Here is a 19521-nt window from a genome sequence, read left to right as displayed (position 1 = left end):
TCCTTGAGGGGAGTGCTTTGATGAAGATGCCCCATTTAGGACTCTAAAGTCTCTCACTGTCTGCCTATTGTCCAAGTGTTTTCTCTGTGTTAATTTCTAGCTACAGGGCAGATCTCCATAAAATGATCTCCATTTGTTTGGGGGGGGTGTCTTGTTTTGTTTTGATAGTTTTTGTTTTATTGGATTTTTGTTAGGGTTTTTTGTTTTGTTTTGTTTTGCTTTGCTTTGATTTGGACAGAAGGGAGAGAGACAAAGACAGAGATAAAAAGAGAGAGGAAAACATGAGGTTGGGCAGTGAGGGAGGATTTTGGAGAGTCCAGAGAGGGAAAAACATGGTCAAAATATATGTATGAAATAAAAAAAGAAGCATTTCTATCTGGAGCTGCAAAATAATGCTTCAATATAACTACTCTCTTTGTATTTATTTTGAGATAAGATGACAGATCCAGAACCTTCCAGGTAGGAGGCTGGTATCTTAACTAGTGAAGAGGTTCTGAAATACCTGCTTAAATAAAAGCAGAATAGTCTAGACCTGCCCAGATGATGAGCATAAAATCTGTTCCAAATTCTAAATGTGTTTCTTTTTTTATATAATTTTTTATTTTTTTATATTAATCACAGGTTATTTACTTTGTATCCCAGCCGTAGCCCCCTCCCTCATTCCCTCCCAATCCCACCATCCCTCCCTCATCTCCTCCCTGCCCCTTTCCAAGCCCACTTATACGGGAGGTCCTCCTCCCCTTCCATCTGACCCTAGCCTATCAGGTATCTTCAGGACTGGCTACAATGTCCTCCTCTGTGGCCTAGCAAATCTGCTTCTCCCCTGGAAGGGGAGGGGTCAAAGAGCCAGCCATTGAGTTCATGTCAGAAATAGTCCCTGTTCCCCTTACTAGGGAACCTACTTGGATACTGAACTGCTATGGGCTACATCCAAGCAGAGATTCTGGGTTATATCCATACATGGTCCTTGGTTGGAGAAACAGTCCCATAAAAGACCCCTGTGCCCTGATACACAGGGAGCTCCTGTCCTCTCCAAGTCATACTAACTCCCCCTTCTTTTATATGATTCCCTACACTCTGCCCAAGGTTTGGTTATCTAAGTTTGAGCAAAAGTCATCATAGGGTGTTGACCGTTCACGAAATGACCAGGAATCATAATAGAGGACAAACCAGCTACAAGCTTCAGGATAGGGTCAATGGGAATGACCGGAAAATGCAAATAGCCATGGTTTTGAAAACAGAGATTATTTCGCTCATAGTTAAGCAGATTCCAGATGGGAACAACCTGGAAAGGGTGGGGAGGTGTCACAGTCCTCTCAAAGATGAAGGTTTCTCCTTCCTGCAGCATGGAGGAGAGAGTAGCACCAAAGGCCATTGTGAACAGCTTCATTACAGGCCTCATCTGAATACACAGAGAAACTGGAAACTAAACACTGGTTTTATTCTAGCAAGAAACATGTCAGCTTAAAGTCAAGGTTTTATAAAGTGAGCAATATTGAAACACAGCTTCCATCTCTGACATTGTGAAGTCTGTAGCAAGAGGTGCCAGATCTCCCTCGGTTTTCAAGGACTGCTCATTTCAAAGAAAAAAATGCTCCGAAAACAAAAACAGTTTGCTCCCTTTAGGACTCAGTGTAAAGGCTGGGCGTAGCAGTGCACTCCTTTAATATCAGCTCCCAGGAGGCAGAGTCAGGCAGATGTCTGTGAGACAGAGGGAGTGTGCTGTACCTAAGGAGATCCAGACCACCAAGAGCTGTACAAGTGAGAACCTGTTTCAAAAGCAAAAATCTAAAAGACTGAATTTTGTCTTTTTAATTAAAAAAAAAAAAACCCTTCATGCCTTATTTAGAGTTTTAGGCTCATATGTATACACACACACACACATACACATACAGAGACACACACAATTTTGTCTTTTATGAAAGGTTGTCTCATCAACTGATGCCTATCATTAACTCAAACATATATCTATTCTTCACTGTTATTTCTTTACTTCTAGCCAATAGTGTTTATCCTCAACCTTATTTTCTATAAGCATAGTTTTCTAGATTGTAGCTCTGTTTATACTTAAATGCATACTCTCTGGGAATCTCTCCAGGCTCAGAGTTTGTAACTACACTTGAGCAATACTGTCACTTGCTTTCCCTTTCTCCTCAGTACCTTATCTCTTTAGTCATCGACATTCAGCGCAGTGAAGAAGAAATCGGAAGGCATGCTGATCTAAGTCTTTCTAATTAGGCTGCACTCATTTATAACATTTCAGCCCCATGCCCGGGTTACCCTGGAGTTATATGCACCCAATTAAGGAACATTCAATTTGAGATCTATATGCCTTTGAGTATGAATGGTAAGGCTCCATAATTGAGTTTGATCCAGCTGCTCATTCGGCTGAGGTGAATGAAGTTTTCTGGGGCTCTAGAGTACCATTTAGTGAATTACCTCATCCAACACACTGAATTTGCTGCACATGGGTGAACAGCTTCCTTCCAGGGAGTAGTTTTTTCTCCCCATTTCTGCACTGTCCCAACCTTATTGATGCTTTGGGGTTATTTGTATGACACAGTAGTTACCCACAGACTCCAGACAATAACACTGAACCATTTTGTTTGAGAGCACACATACAAGTCCAAGGATGAGGAAAGCCAATTGTTTGGGGTTTGTTTTTTTTTTTTTTCTGTTTTTTAATCAAATACAAAAAGATCGTATCATGATTCTCCACACTCTAAAACTGTAAAAATTTGGTGATAAATTCACCATAGTATAATAGAAATTATTTGGTTCCTTAAATTTTTTTCAGTAAACAAGCATCATTTTTAAACCTTCAGTATAATAATATATTTTTTTAAAAAATGAGCCAATTTAAGTAGCACTGAAATTGAATGGAATACTTAGAAAGCAATCTTTTTTTTTTCACATATAAATACAAATGTTCACACTTTTAACTCGGTCCTATTCTACTCTTCGTTATTAACACTTCAGACATTTATGGGTTCTGTTCTTGAAAACGAGCCATTTTCATGGTGCCACAGGTTGTTAAATACTACTTAGAAAGTAGTTGGGTGCCCAGAGACCATGCAGAAATAAAATGCAGAAAGACTTCTTCCAATGTTTTCTAGTCCACAGATATATCAGAGCTGTTTCTATCACACTGTCGCTGTATCCAAGATACCGTAACCACGCGCAACTTCCAGCAGAACATTTCAGCAAACTGTCCAAATTCAGATGCAAACCAGCATTTGAAAAGTGATACAGAGCATGATTGATAAGTGAACCAGGATCTAATGATATAATCAGAAATTGCAGTGAAATTAGCTTTGAATAGAGTATAAACAGGAACATTTTCCGTACTGAGCAGCACCTGCTAGCTTTTCCCTTACTTTTCTCTTCACAAGATATTTGAATCTCTCTAGCAGTATTCTTTTCAAACAGGATGTACTTGGAGCCTCATTTTGAAATCAGCCTAACAGGCTTTCAAGAGATACCCAATGGTAAGCATAGTGGCATAGCAAGAAAGAGCAAAGATGGTGAGTGGAGACAGTGTTTCAGTGTGCCAAGCAAATATGTCTAAGAATCCTAAGATTAGGGCTTCTTTGAGTCTGTTTCCACTTCCTTATTTTTTCCATCAGGAATGAGTGTTAGCTCAGATTGGATGAGAAAATTAAATTAATATAGTCCTCAACGGGATCAAGCTTTAAAATGATGGCTTCAATAAAACTTTTAAAATGCGCTAAAGTATGTAATATCTGACTCTTTTCAGGACCATTTCACATTACGATCTTAGAGGAAGCAGAGCCTGACACACCATTGTTTCTTGTCTGCCAGACACACACAGGAGGTGCAGCTTCAGACTTCCATCTCGAGGGAGGCCTCTGGGGGGTGAAAGCTCATTCAGTCTCTCCCCTCCCAGACTACAATCTCTACTATTTTGCCTCCCTTTTTTTATCTCATCTGGCCACTTCCCTGTCAAAATCTCCTCCATTCCCCTTACACACACAATGGGAGAGCGCACATGTGCAGAGCAGATGGAAATGCAGGCACAGTGTGTGTGAAACCCTCTTGCCAGATGAAAGTGCGACTTGTGTCCCCTTCTCAGTCTGGGAATGAAAGAACAGCCCGTGAGCTGATGGGTGTGGCTATGACTCCCTATCATGGGGTGTGTGTGTGTGATGATATTCTAACTTGGCCAACCAGTTGCTTAAATTTGTTGTTTGACCTTTAAAAATCGATACCAAATCACCAGTAACCGTGCCATAAAGAACACGGCAAATTTTGTAAGTCCCATTTTGACAGTTGCCTGCATAGTCCAATGCTCCGTGCCTTGTATCATGCCGCGATGAGATGCTTGTGCAAGTACATTAAAGACCTGTCACGAACAAGAAATAACTCTACCACAATGAAAGTAAAATGTATGACTTGTAAGTGAAAAATAAGGAAAACACTGAAAATGGTGGTAGTGGGGCCCTTATGTGACTATTCTGTTCCGGGTACCTTATAAACACAGCATCAAATAATTATCTTCATTGTATGGTATTTCTAATATATTATCAAAAGGAAAAGTTGAGCACAGGGGATTTAGGTGGCTTGCATGAAATTGTGCAGCAAGCTGTGGCATAACGAAGCCATGACACCAAGTGCCTTTTGCAACAGAATCTGCACCTGTCCCAGAGGGAGCCCGGAGCTTCACACTGATGCCAAATAAAAAAATTAAAACACTTTGCAGAGGTGGTGTTTCAACATCGCTTCTAGACAGTCAGGCCAAAGTGGGGTATTTATTTTATAGAAGGGCTATCCAAAACATGCAAAGAATGGGTACAGATGGAGTAAAATGGGAAGGATTTTGGAGCAATTATAATGTCCTGAGTTTGTATTCAATCTTAAGAATTTGAGAGAAATGAAGATGTTTAAAGGCACAAGATGCAACCAGGACCGTGAGGATGCCATCCTAGAACCCTGAAAATGCATAGGCAGGGCTCAGGAAACAAACTCCTGATGAGTGTGGCAGACACAAGCATATAGTGTCTACCTGGGAAAGCAGACATGGCCTTGCTGCTGCCATACACCACCACAATGGTCCCAGCCTGTCACACACATGTCCCAGCAAAAATCATAAAGTCTTCTTAGAGCCTCTCTTGATTTTAGTCTCTCTTGGCTGTTAGCATTGTTTTGACAGTGATTGTGTCCCCTGATCATTTTAAAGTCAATCCAGTGTTCTTCATCATGATGACTAATCCCATTTCTCCTGTCACATATCTCTGTCATACACAGGCCAGCTCAGTACCATCTAACCTGAAAGACCCAGCTCTGTCAAAATGATTTGAGTAGTCTTAAATGAGAAATGTTTGGTGTATATAACACATTTGTTTGTAGCTAATGCTAATAAGGGTGTTATCACATCTGGAGATAAAACTAGACCCCCACATTCTTTTTAAGTTTTGTGTGCTGGAGCCAGTATGTCATGTCAGTATCTATGGGGTAGAGATGAGCCATGATGACCAGTCTGGTCTGCTGCCTCTTTTATACATTGCGCAGGAATGAATGCAGCCTGCCTCCTGAACTCCTATCCAGTGTGTTGAATGGGTAAGCCTTGTGATAATGAAGTGGCTAATAAACCCACAATTCATAAATATTAAAGCATAGCATACTTTGGCTACCAAGGCAAAGAGCCCTAGCTCTGCTCCCTTACATGTCGATAAATTCTGTTTAACAATTATTTGACTGACTCCTGGGCATCTGAGGTGTGAAAGCACTTTGTTTTAAAGGACATTTAGATTAAAACTGTGGGCAGGGATGTGGAGGGGAAAGACTTGGAAAAGAAAGGAGGAAACCTGTGCTCAGGATGTAAAATAAATAAATTATAAATTAAAAAAAAAAAAAAGAATGTCACTGGGCTGACAACATAGTTTTTCAAGAGTGGTAAAACTTTGCCTTTTAAGTATTATGGCCCACCTTGCTTATTGTTAAGAGGACAAATAAAAAATATTTTATTTTTGCATACACACACAAAACAAAAACAAAAATAAACAAAACCCATGAACCTACAACAGATGGGTAGGAATATGTTGACCAAGGCATCATGAGACTCAATCAGAAGGACATGCTTTCCAAACTCATCTCTTCATTACTTCTCAGATTGCTTCTTAGAACATGAGAAACTTTAGAACCTAAGTTTCTCCCCAGTTCCTAAACACTGGCTTTTCATGAGCATTCAAAGTGGAAAAAACATAAGCCTCATTAAACTCTGGTAATTATACATATTTTGAGGCTATGTATATTACTAAAGTGTGCATAGTTTTGAAAGCTCCAACATAGAGAAAAGTCAGTCTTTTGTTTCTGCAAAGTCAAACTGTCTTTGGGATATTTATTCAAAGATAATTTTAATTCAGCTTGATAAATATTACATCGAGCAAGCTCTGGGGATGTTGTGTGGAGGACAAGAAGACCTGTATGACTCACGAATGCCTGTTCTTTTTTTGAGATTTCTTCATTTTTATTCGTGTGTATATATGTGTACTTGGATGAACTTGATGTTCATTGCTGGAATACAGAGCCCTCAAAGGCCTGAGGGCGTTGCAAACTGCCTAATGTGTGTGCTGAGAACAGAACCTGTGTCCTCTGCAAGAGTGGTTTGAGTTCTTATCCTCTGAATGCTCTCTCTAGTCCCTTCTCCCTGTTACTAAGGGATCACAGTCCAGAGAATGAAATAAATGTGTAAGCCAGAGTCCCTAGGCACCAGTCACAAGCTGACATCATCCTGGAAATGTGTGCCATCTGATTTTTTTAAATATTTCTTAAACATCTGAACTTGTTTTTAGTCAGAACTTTTACTCTCAGTTTGTCACCAGCTGATTTACTTATTTCCTGCACCTGGCCAGGCCCTAAAGGCATCTGAGCTTGGCACCACAAAAACGGAGTTTAAACATCGTATCTATGGTGATGTTGTGTCTCTGTTACAGTATGTAAGATTATATGAAGGCACAGGGTCCTGAATAGAATGAATTCTTGCCAGGTGTGCTTAAGCATTCTCTAACAAAAAAGTTGTGCAGAATAAAATGGGAGCTTCAGGTCTTGAGAGTCAGAGGTAAAAGGCAACAGAGAAAAGTATTTACCCTGTACGCACTGAATACTTCCTGTACACAGGGGTATTTCCAACATACTTCATAATAAGCCAGCGTATTCATCATTACTAGCTCCAAATCAACCAACATGAATAAGATAGTAAAGATGAAATTTAAAGTTCTGCCTGGCTTTGAATATAGCAACTTTTGCTCTTCAGCTTAGTATACCTATTAGCAGATTGTAAATTTATTCAGGGCATTTATCTGATAATCAATTTTCCTTGACACACTAAATGCAAACATAAATAAGACCACTGAACATAAACTCCACTTGGGGAAAATTCAAGAATCATTCAAAGCAACAAATGGAATAAAAATTAAGTAAACAGATATTTTTCAGCATAAAGAAAATATAGTAAGTCATTCTCACGCAATTTTGTCACCTTATCATTAAGAAAAACTAAGACATTTAAATGTTTTCTTTTAAAATATTTATTCTAAATATATAAATATATATAATACACTTTCCAAGAAAGATCTTAAAAATATTCATTGTCTTTTAACTCTCCTTATTAGTGCAAGAATTAAACAAACCATGACAGTCCTTTCTATGCCATTTAAAGGTAACTGAAAAATGGAAATTTATTTTAAAGTCACTAAAGAAATAACTGAAATCCTTTTTGCTCCAATATTGTATTATGAGTTATTAAAAATTAACAAGATGAGATATATCTAAAATTTGTATTACTGTGGCTTGAAGGGTTAAAAGATCAAAAGCAAAATAATATCACCTTGCTTTTTAATTTTGTAATATTCTGAAGAATCTGCAGTGAGTTCAGGTGTACCCCTAGAGACAAAAATGCTAACTTAGCTGCAAGAGTATTTCCATGAGTATGAATTTAGAAAATGGACCAAATTCTGTGATTATAACTTTGGCTTAGATTAGAATTATTGCCTGAAAGCAATGGCAACACAAAAAATATTTTTCGTATTTAGTTTTAATTAGAAATGAGTAGCAGGGTTTATGCTTTAATGGATACTTGCTAAATAAATAAATAAATCCGTAGATGTACAAAAAGAGAGATGAATGAGTCATTCATATTTTTCTGGTTTTTGTTTCTTCTATTTCTTTGTTTACTGTATGCATATGGAATAAATTTTTTTAATTTTATTTTTATTTGTATTAATTGCAGTTTATTTACTTTTTATCCCAGCTCAGGCACCCTCCCCCAGTCCCTCCCACTCCCACCCTCCCTCCTATTTCTCCTATGCCCCACTCCCAGTCCAATGGTAGGGGAGGTCCTCCTACCCTTCCTTCTGACCCTAATGTATCAGGTCTCATCAAGACTTGCTTCATTGTCTCCCTCTGTGGACTGGTAAGGCTACTCCCCTCCTCAGGTTGAGGTGATCAAAGAGCCAGCCCATGAGTTCATGACAGAGAAGGTCCCTGTTCCTATTACTGGGAAACCCTTTTGGACAGTGAGCTGCCATGGGCTACTTCTGTGCAGGGGTTCTAGGTTATCTCCATGCATGGTCCTTGTTTGGAGTATGACCTTGACTTTAGAAACCTGGTTAACTTCACTTCTCATTGGTAATAATTTATTTTTTTTTCTTTTTTCTTCTGTCATACAGTACATCCCAACTGCAGTTTTTCCTCCTCCATTCCTCTTAGTCCTCCCCTCCCCTCCCATTATCCCCCATATTTACTGCTCCTCCATTTTTTTTTTTTTTTCAGAAACGAACAAGCATAACAAGTCCCCATAAGACTAGGCACAGACCATTATAACAAGGCTGAATAAGGCAACCTAGTAGGAGGAAAAGGGTCCCAAGATTCAGAGACAGTCACACAAAAACCCCAACCATATCATTTATGCAGAGGAACTAGAACAGACCCACGCAGGCTCCATTATTGCCTCAACTTCAGTCTCTGTGAGCCCCTGTACGCCCAGCTTAGATGTTTCTGTGGGTGGGCCTTGTTCATGTGGTTTCCTCAACCCCTCTGGCTCCAACAATTCTTCTTCCCCTTCTTCCACAGGTTTCCTAAACTCAGCCTAGTGTTTGGCTATGTGTCTCTGCTTTTGCTCCCCTAAAAAGCAGGAGGAAGCCTCTTTGATAACAACTGGGTTTTGGCATTGATCTATAAGTAAAACAGAATATCATTAGGAATCATTTCATTGACTTTTTTCTTGTTTGTTTGTTTGTTTGTTTGTTTGTTTGTTTTGGCTAGTCGTGTTTGCCTCTACCCTGTTCTCTGAGCTATCTAGATTCCTGTTCTTGGTCGTCGGGCAGTGTCAGGCATAGGCTCCCCCTAGTGGCAATGGCCTCAAGTTGGACCAGTCATTGGTTGGCCGCTCTCACAAGCTCTCTGTCTCCATTGCCTTGCAGCACATCTTTGCGGCAGGACAGGTTGCAGGTCAATGGTTGTAGGTTTCAGGCTGGGTTGATTTCCCAGTCCTACCATGGGAAGCTTTGACTGGTTACAGAAGATGGTTGTTTCAGGGCTCATAACCTCCATGAATACGAGTCCACCCAGACCCAGAAGACAAACATTGTATGACTCACTTATAAGTGGATATTAGATGTTAAGCAAAGGATAACCATGATACAACCCACATACTCAGAGAGGCTAAGCAATAAGGAAGGCTCTAGGGGAGCCATAAGGATCTTCCTGGGAAGGGGAAATTTTTCATATTTTAATCATAACTAAAAATTACCTCCCTTCCAAGAAAATAATTTGGCCTAGAAATCAATTGCACAGGCAAGTTCTTTAGATCTTGGGAAGTTCGTTGCCTAGAGAGGAATGTGTCACTTTTAATTGCTTCGTTCTTGGATCTGCTTATTCGCTTGCATTTACTGAAACTCTGCTCTGTATGTCTTCTAATCACAGTTGCAGGATGCCAGGATGCCTAGCCTCAAGTGCCACAAGACATACACATAGACATAGACATACACATTTCTATGCTGAAATGTATATTGGCTGAGCATCTCAGGCTTCATGTGTGCTGTCAGTGAGGGGACAAAAGCAAAGGTGTCCATGGCCTAAGGATGTGTTTTTCAGTGCTGCACATAGGGCTGGTTTTCCTTAATGGTGATCAGAAACTTTACAAATCTTCAACGCCCCTTCCTGGTTACAGAAAATTCTGAAATATTTGCTCAGACATGAATGTGTATGACCTTCCTCTTTTTAGGGGAAGACAAAAATGTGTGGGATTATAAATTATTTTAACTGAGAAAAAGAAGAGGGATACATAGTGAAGAACACATAAGCTCTAGAGGTAGTAAAAGAACTCCTATGGTATCAGTTAAAGTAAAAGCTAGTGTCGGAAAAGACCCCTGGGCCCAGACATTTTGGTTCTGTTGCTCTCCTTGTGGAGGTCCTGTCCCCTCCAGGTCTTTCTATCTCCCCCTTCTTTCATAAGATTCCCTGCATTCTTCCGTCTGGGTAGAGTCTTTCAGAGGCCCTCTGTGGTAGACTCCTGTCCTGGTCCCTGTTTTCTCCCTCTTTCTGATGTCCATCCCATTTGCCTGTCTGAATGAGGACTGATACTCCAACCAAGGACCAGGCATGGAGATAACCTAGAACCCCTGCACAGATGTAGCCCATGGCAGCTCATTCTCCAAGTCGGTTCCTTAGTAATGGGAACAGGGACTGTCTCTAACATGAACTCAGTGGCTGGCTCTTTGATCACGTCCTCCTAATGGAAAAGCAGCCTTGCCAGGCCACAGAGAAAGATAGCTCCTGATGAGACTTGATAGGCTAGGTTCAAAGGGAAGGGGAGAATAACTTCCTTTATCAGTTGGAGAGGGGCATGGGAGGAGATGAGGGACGGAGGGTGAGATTGGGAGGGGACAAGAGAGGGGGCTAAAGCTGGGATACAAAGTGAATAAACTGTAATTAAAAATAAATAAATATTTAAAAAGAAAAAAGCTAGTATAACTGGAGAGAGGAAGGTTGAATAGAGAATCTTGATCATTCAGAAACACTTGGAACAGCATTTGGTTTAACTGTTCCATTTTTATAGTGAAGGTATTCTAACTACAGAACAGAAGCATGCTCAATTAATCCAAAGCCCAACCATGGAGTGACATCTATGAGCCAGCTACAGAGTAATCAGGATGAGTAGAGGATCCTTCCTGATGCCCACAGGCTCACTTTTCAGCTCTACTAATTTTGATCATGTCCCATCAAGCAAACCTCTTTGAGCTGCAAGTGTCTACTGCATGGATTATATTTCTCTATTTATTATAGATACAAATCACCTTGTTGATGTTATTACATTATTATGTTTATTTTAAAATATAGAATATAGAGTCAGATGTAGTGGTGCACACTTTTAATTCCATCACTAAAAAGAAAGTGAAATGATCAAAGAAAGGAAAGAAAGGAAGGAAAGAAGGAAGATATAAATGTGGATAAAAGTAATTTTGAAATAATATTTTTATATTGGTGCTACAAATGTAATAATTTAAGGTCTAACTACATCCAATTTATTTTGACAATATAATATAACAATAACAGTACACAGAGGTACATATAAACTGTTACATGTTTGTAACTATATATTATTTATTAATCCTTATTTTTAATATTTGTGTCCTGGGATGTATTGTCCCTTTATGTCTGATTACATAATCCTTCTTTGTCATAACATAGTTGATAAAGAATTTATTTCAGGAGCTGAAGGTACGGATACTTCATACTCTGTTTGCCCCTTCTGCCTTGATGTTGTGTTCTAATGCATATACATGATTGAGAACACCAGGAGTAGAAGTAACAAAATCTACTATAATCACTGCAAAGTCCTAATCACTGCAAAGTCCTGATCTAATTATTCAAGTCTTTAGAATAAATTATTCTCATCCATACTTTGGCATTGTTTTCCTCACTCATTATCAAAAGTGAACTGCAAAATTCTCCAGTTATACACTACCTCTAACAATAAAATGTTTGAGCAACACTTTCAAGGAGTATTGAGAGTATATTTTGTTTTTATGTTTGTTAGTTGCTAAAAGAAAAATATTCATAATATAAATGTACATATAAAAAAATACTTAAACATGGGCTTTCTGGCCTTGTGTTTCTTTTTCCTATTTTCCTGCACTCTGGAGCATACACACCAACCTGAGTTTTTGAAAACATATACAAAAGGCAAGTCAGTATTGCAGAAGATGCAATAGAAGCAGACCAGATGAGAGCCAGCAAACTGCCCATCCTAAGGCCATGGACATGTGCTGGTGTCTCTGAATCTCAGTTCTGGATTGCTTGTCTTTAGTTAAGTCAACATGTTGGATTTCTACACATAGCTCCTAATGATTACTTGCAAAAAATGTCACCTAACAAAAACACTATGAAAGAACTGCATCACAAAAGATTAGATTAGAAGGGACATTGTCCAATTTAACCCTTTAGCATCAAAGATAAATTAACTGCCATGTAATGTTTAAAGATGGATTTTAATTTTCTATTAAAGATTTGTGAATAATATGGAAGGAGGAGTCACAAAATTGCATCTATCTTTAGTTTCCATTTATTTATTTATTCATTCCCTTTACATCCCAATTGTAACCCCCTCCCTCCTATCCTCCTAGTCCCCTCCCCCCATACCCTTTCCCCTACTCCTCAGAAAAGGGGACCTCCCCCCTACCAACTCACTCCAGCATATCAAGTCACATGAAAACTGAGCTCATCTCTTCCCCTGTAGCCTAGGGAAGCAGCCCCACAAAGGGAAGTGATTGAAAAGCAGTGAACAGAGTCCATGTCAGAGACAACCCCTGCTCCCTTTGCTAGGGGACTCACATGATGATCAAGCTGCTCATTGGCTACATCTGTGGAGGGAGCCTAGGTCCAGTCCATGCATGGTCCTTGGTTGCTGGTTCAGTCTCCACAAGCTCCGCTGAGCCCTTGTTAGTTGGTTCTGTTGGTCTTCTTGTGGAGTTCTGACTCCTCTGGGTCCTTCTATTCTTCTCCTCAACTCTTTCATGAAACTACGTGTACAATGTTTGGCTTTGAGTCTCAGCCTCTTTTTGCCTTCTGCCACTGGTGGAACCTCTCTGAGGACAGCTACACTAGGTTTCAGTCTGCAAGCATAGCAGAGTTATCATTAATAGTGTCAGGGTAGAGCAGATAGAGCAGAGATTGAGTGAATGCCCAACCAATGCCTGGCCCAACCAAAGACCTACCCTATGGGAGAATGACAACCTCTGATACTATGAATGGTACCCTTCTAAGCTTGCAGACAGGAGCCTGACAGAGTGGTCCTCTGAAAGACTCTACCCAGCAGAGGCTCAAAACAGATGCTGAGACTCATAGCCAAACATTGTGCGATGCGGTGTAGGGAGTCTTGTGGAAAAGTGGGAGGAAAGAGAATAGGAGGTGACAGGAGCTCCACAAGAAGATCAACAGAGCCAACTAACCAGGGCCCAGAGGGGCCTGCTGAGACTGAAGCATCAATTGCAGGATCATGTATGAACTGGACCTCGACCGCTACAAAGATGTAGCAGATGTGCAGCTTAGACATCACGTGGACTACATTGGACAAAGACTCACTTACCAGCTTTTGATCACTTCCCCCTGGCAGGCCTGCCTCACCAGGCCACAAGGGAAGAGGACATGGTCATTCCTAATACAACTTGATGAGCTGTGGTGGATGGAAAAGGGAGCTTCCCTTTTCTGAGGAAGAGGCAAGGGGGAATGAGACTGGGAGGGGAGAAGGGATGGGGCTACAAACAGGATGTAAAGTGACTAAAAAATAAAGTAATTAATAAAAAGTAGTACCAGGGGTTGGCTCTCTCCCATGGTCGTGGGTCTCAGGTTGGGCCAGGCATTGGTTGAACATTGTGTTGCAATAGTGGGATAATAACACTAGCTATCACTGCTTTGATTGAATCCTTACCATTCAACTCCTCCACTGTGCACCCCAAACTCTTTCTCAAATACATGATCATTTCATCTTTACACACACACACACACACACACACACCTCAATCCATTTACTAGTAATGCTTACCTGTACATGTGTTTCAGGCTGACCACTTGGAATCAATAACTTATTAGAAAGTCTGCCCTTGGAGAAGAGCGTCTTCCTCTTCCAGCAGCAATCAAGTGCCAATAGCTCTTCATCTATGGTGGTATCACTTGAGCTTTCCCCGTTCATGTTGGCGTGTCAATCATTGGTGTCATCTACATCTTAATTGGGTGACTATTTTTTTTTTTAAGATCACATGGGTGTAGCTTTCCTGTCATACACAGAAGATATTTTCTGGCAACAGACATCCTGGATCCTTGACTCTTATAATCTTTCTGTCCCCTCTTCTGCAATAATCATACTTTATAACAGCATAATATTTTTAATGGGTGCCACTGGCATATGGAGACAGAGCTTTCCCTTTGATAGTAATACATTATATAGTGGAGGGCCCCAACACTCTATCTATTAATCACTAATAATGATTTCTCCCGTCCTACTCTATGATGTCCTAAGTATGCAGGTGCCACCAAACCTGAGAGCCACTGTTCTAATGAAAGATTCAAGAAACTAACAAGCCAGAAATACAAGTATTCATCCTATAAATATTTAATTAATGTTTGCTAGTGTAACTGAAACCAAAATGCAAAGAAATTGACAATTCTCATGCTACAGATGTTAGACATAGTGACTTCAGATATAAAGTAAATTACTAATAGGTTTCACAATGAAGATAAAAGTCAAGAGTGTGAACAACTGGAGCAATTGGCTGAACCTGCTGAAATCTTTTTATATCGACTAACCTGTGTTAGTTATTTCTGCTGTGGCTCTGAAATACCCAAGGAAAAGAACTTAAAGACATAATTTATTTGTGTTCAAAAATTTCAGCCTGGCTGCATGTACTCAAATAGAATATCATGTGACTGGGGCATATAGTAGCACTCTTTCTCTCTTGTTATGTAGGAAACAGAGAGAAGCAACAAAGGTCAAAGGATAAAATACCCCCCAAGGCTTCCTAGTAAGGGAAGCAGAGAAAGTCAGGGGCATGAACTCAGTTACTTGCTCTTTGATCACCTTCTCCTGGTGAGGTGGCCTTACTAGGTCACATAGAAGGTGTCCAGAGAGTCCTGATGACACCTGATAAGCTAGGGTCAGATATAAAGGGAGGAGGACCTCCCCTATCAGTGGACTAGGAAAGGGACATGGGGAAAGTATGGGAAGAAGGAGGAAGAGTGGGACTGGGAGAAGATGAGGGGGGCTACAGACACAAAGTGAATAAATTTTAATGAATAATAATTTTAAATTATTTTTTAAAAAAGATACCCCCCAAAAAACTTCCCCAAGGGATATAATTCTCCTTCAGCTAAGTGCCACCTGCTAGTTTCTAGGAAGTTCTCTAATAATCCCACCTGCTAGGATGGAATGAAAATGAAAACAAACATTTTCTATTCAACCCACAACAAGTCTTAAAATCTGATTCCCTATGAAGGAAGAACAATGATAAGATACGATTATCACAAAGTGCCTGATCTCAGCTAAATGTGTATCCGTGCACAGCACCTTTGCGGGGTTCTGTTAGCTTTTTAAAAAGTGACAGTTCTTTGAGAAACAGACACTACAATAAATGAAGGACTTTTTTAACCGTGGCAAGGAAACATAACAAAGACGAAAGGTGTTGCAAGTTTAGGGGAATGAAAGCTGCTATTAGATATGACAGCTGTCACAACAGCACAATAATCAATGTAATCGTAGCAAAAAAAAAAAAAAAGTAGTATTTGTATTTAGTTCTTTACCAGGAGTTAAAATAATGAGTATCTTTTCTAAATTGCTAGTTTTTATGGTGTCCTCAAAACAGTAAAAACAAGACATCTCGAAGTGTGCACCACATTTATATTTCTCAGAATCACTGCTCCAGACAGCTTTGTTTGAAGCTGCATTCATACTCATTACACTTGTATTTTTAGTCATTATTCTATGGGACTAAGTTATTCTTTTCCCTGAGATCTAATATATTTGAGCCCATCTTTCTATTATTTGATATTAATAATTCATTATCAGCTAAAATTTTAGTATTTAATACATGCATGGAATACATGCCACTTTAATTTCACGGTATATAATAAAATCTGTATTTCTTGCAAACATTTTTCCATCGTGACAATTTCATTTCCTTTGTGACTTTAAATAAAAATGCCTTGTGTATATACAAGACTACGTCCACGTGGCATTCAGTGAGATGCCATCATCAGTGACTAGTGTTTTGCGGAAAGTGATAAAGCACTGCAATGTAGACTATGCCATCTGTGAGAGACCTCATACATAGGAACGTTTTGTGATCAGTGATGGATACCACATGCAGGCACAAGAAAAGAAATTGTTTTTCACTGTTCTTTGAAGTTATGACAGAGCACTCCCTGATACACTCCTCAGTACCTGTGACACAAGTCTCAATGTTGAAAATACTTCAATTCCTTTATTAGTTCTGACCCAGGTACAGAGGTGCTCCCAACTTAACCTACTTCTGGTAAAGATTTTGTGTTTAAAAAAAAAAACAGTTTATGTATTACTACTTGTCATATTGATTGACCAAATAACTGAGAGGAAACAAGGAAAGGAGAATTAATTTTGGCTTCCAGTTTTAGGAGACACAGTCCCTCGTGGTTGAAAAAGGCACAGTTGTAATGGTATAAGGGGGCTCTAATCACAGTATTTCCACAGTGTAGACAGGAACTGAGGTCAAGCTTCAAATCCTCAAGGCTCTCCCACAGTGATTCACTTCCTCAAGCAAGACTCCATCTTTAAAATGTTCCACAATCTTGTAAAACACCACTAACTGGTATTTTAACACTAGGTCATCAGACCTAGTGTTCAAGGGCACAAGCCTGTAGATGATATTTCATACAGAAATCACAAGACACAACGGAGAAATGGATGCAGAAATTGTGGTATATTTACACAATGGAATACTACTCAGTAATTAAAAACAAGGAAATCATGAAATTTGCAGGCACGTGGTGGGAACTAGAAAAGAACATCCTGAGTGAAGTATCCCAGAAGCAGAAAGACACACATGGTATATACTCACTTATAAGTGGATAATAGACCTATAAGATAAAACAGCATAAACATACTAAACTCTGTACACCTAAAGAAGCTAAACAAGAAGGAGGACCCAGGGTAAGAAGATCAATCCTTACTTAGAAAGACAAATAGGATGGACATTGGAAGGAGGAGAAAACAAGAAGCAGGATAGAAGCCTACCACAGAGGGCCTCTGAAAGACTCTATATAGTAGTGTATCAAAGCAGATGCTGAGACTCACAACCAAACTTTGGGCAGAGTGCAGGGAATCATATGAAAGAAGAGAGAGTTAGTAAGACCTGGAGAGGACAGGAGCTCCACAAGGAACAAATATATCTGGGCACAGGGGCTTGTCTGAGACTGATTCTCCAACCAGGGACCATGCATGGTTATAGCCTAGAACCCCTATTTGGATGTAGCCCATGGCAGCTCAGTATCCAAGTAGGTACTCTAGTAAGGGGAACAGAGACTGTCTCTGGCATTAACTCTATGGTTAGCTCCTTGACCTCCCCAGGCCCCATGGGAGGAGCAGCCTAGCTAGGCCACAGAGAGGACATTGCAGCCAATCCTGGTGAGACCTGATAAGCTTGGGTCAGATGGAAGGGGAGCAGGTCCTCCCCTATCAGTGGACTTAGAGAAAGGCAAGGAGGAGATGAGGGAGGGAGGGTGGGACTGGGAGGGAATGAGGAAGGGGGCTACAGCTGGGACACAAAGTAAATAAACTGTAATTAATATAAAAATAAAAAATGATTTAAAAAAATCACAAGACAGAGTAGTCTCTTCACAAACGGGACTTGCTAAACCTGAGGATACAAAGGCTCTGACTCTTGGATGCAGCATGTGCGGTCCCTTATCCTAGTGTGCTTTCTAGAGGCCTTAAACACAATGTGTGTGTGTCCTCAGTGAAATGCCTTCCCACGAACAACTGGAATTTCACTTTGATTGGCCATCTGGATCACCAGAGTTGTCCATTCTCTAATACTGAGTGTATGTTACATTTTCTTCAGAGTGATTGTATTATCTTCCAGCCATTAAGACACCAATTTTTAATGTTTCAGTCTCAGAATGCAATTTTCCAAGTCATGTACAAACAACAGCAAGCGCTCAGAGAGGAATTTGTTCATTGTATATTTTCACTCCAGAGTGGAATTTGTCTTTGTAGCCTGCCAACTTTGCAACATTGCTACCCATCTCTAGACCTCAGTTTGTCAGTTGAACAAACACGGGTCTTGACGAAAGTGCTTTTTTTACTCTAATATCCTTATACTCTGTGCTTATGTGATTTGCTTGATGATCTTACAACACTTCACTGTTGTTTTACTTCATAAAATTAAAAAAAAATTGTTCTACCTTTGCAAATTCTCATCATGTCCTTAATAGAAGAGTGTAATGAAATAAAGGCAGTTGTCTATGTTCATTGTTTTATAGATAATTTTAAAACATGCAATAAATGTAAAAATGCTCTACTCGTCTTAGATATTGGTACCGATACTGCCAGAGCAAAGCACTATTCTTTTTGGCACAGCATGGGTTTCAGATGCTATTGGGACAATCTTCTGTAATATTTATCATTCACACCGGTGTGGATGATGAAGATGGTATAATTGACTGGTATTCATGGCTCTCTCATCATTTCATGGCATGACTCTTGGAACCCAGTTCAGATTTAGAAAATTTGAGCTGAGTGTAGTGGTGCAAACTTTAATATCAGTACTAGAGAGGCAGACCCAGGTAGATTTCTATGTGTTTGAGGCCAACCCGCTCTCTACAGAAAGTTCCAGGACAGCCTAGATTGCTTAGTAAGATCCTGTCTCAAAGATGGGGAGAGGTTTTTATTATAGCTCTCTACTGCTTCTAAATCCTTAATTATAACTAGCTGAGAGGAAATGTCTTCTAAAGAAATATAGAACGATCTCACAAATTTATGAAGAAACTATATCCCAATCATTTTATTTCATAACTTTCTTGTGAGGTTTATTGTCAGTATTGATTTGAGGTTTAATTGCTTGTAAATGATCATGAACTTTTCCATGGATAAGACTTTGATTAACGTCAATTTTTATTTCTTCCAAGGGTCCTTCCCAGCGATTGGGGTGGAAGCCTTCTGCCCCAGCTTCCTGAGGGCTGGATTTTTAAATAGCATCCAAGCACCACATCCAGTGACAGCCGGAGGATCGCTGCCCCCCAGGATTCCTGCTGGTAGGTATCCCAGGTGCCCATCTGCACCACCACACAAACCAGTAGCTCGCTTTAAGAAAATGAATGCCTCTAAAAGATGTTGAAAAGAAATGCAAATGGCTCTGTGCAATACAGCAAGCACTGTGCTGTCCAGTGCTGTGAAAACAGCATCAAAGTGGGGAAAGGATACTCACTCCAAGGGCCCACTTGGCATAGAGTTAACATAAGCAAGAACTAGAGCCA

At 39.9% G+C, this 19521-nt stretch overlaps 1 protein-coding gene across 2 annotated transcripts in view; it reads left to right on the top strand.

The window, feature by feature from the left end:
- Epha6 (EPH receptor A6) overlaps positions 1-19521 on the top strand; it is a 979971-nt gene that overhangs the window by 795367 nt on the left and 165083 nt on the right. For both annotated transcript variants that reach the window (XM_055594395.1, XM_055594404.1), the window contains one exon: positions 19174-19299. In XM_055594395.1, the coding sequence (XP_055450370.1) occupies positions 19174-19299 (126 nt within the window). The remainder of the gene's footprint in view (positions 1-19173; positions 19300-19521) is intronic.

Source organism: Psammomys obesus, unplaced genomic scaffold, assembly GCF_907164565.1.
Source record: "Psammomys obesus unplaced genomic scaffold, mPsaObe1.curated_primary_1811, whole genome shotgun sequence".
NCBI lineage: Eukaryota > Metazoa > Chordata > Mammalia > Rodentia > Muridae > Psammomys > Psammomys obesus.
This window is presented reverse-complemented; position numbering and strand designations above follow the sequence as displayed.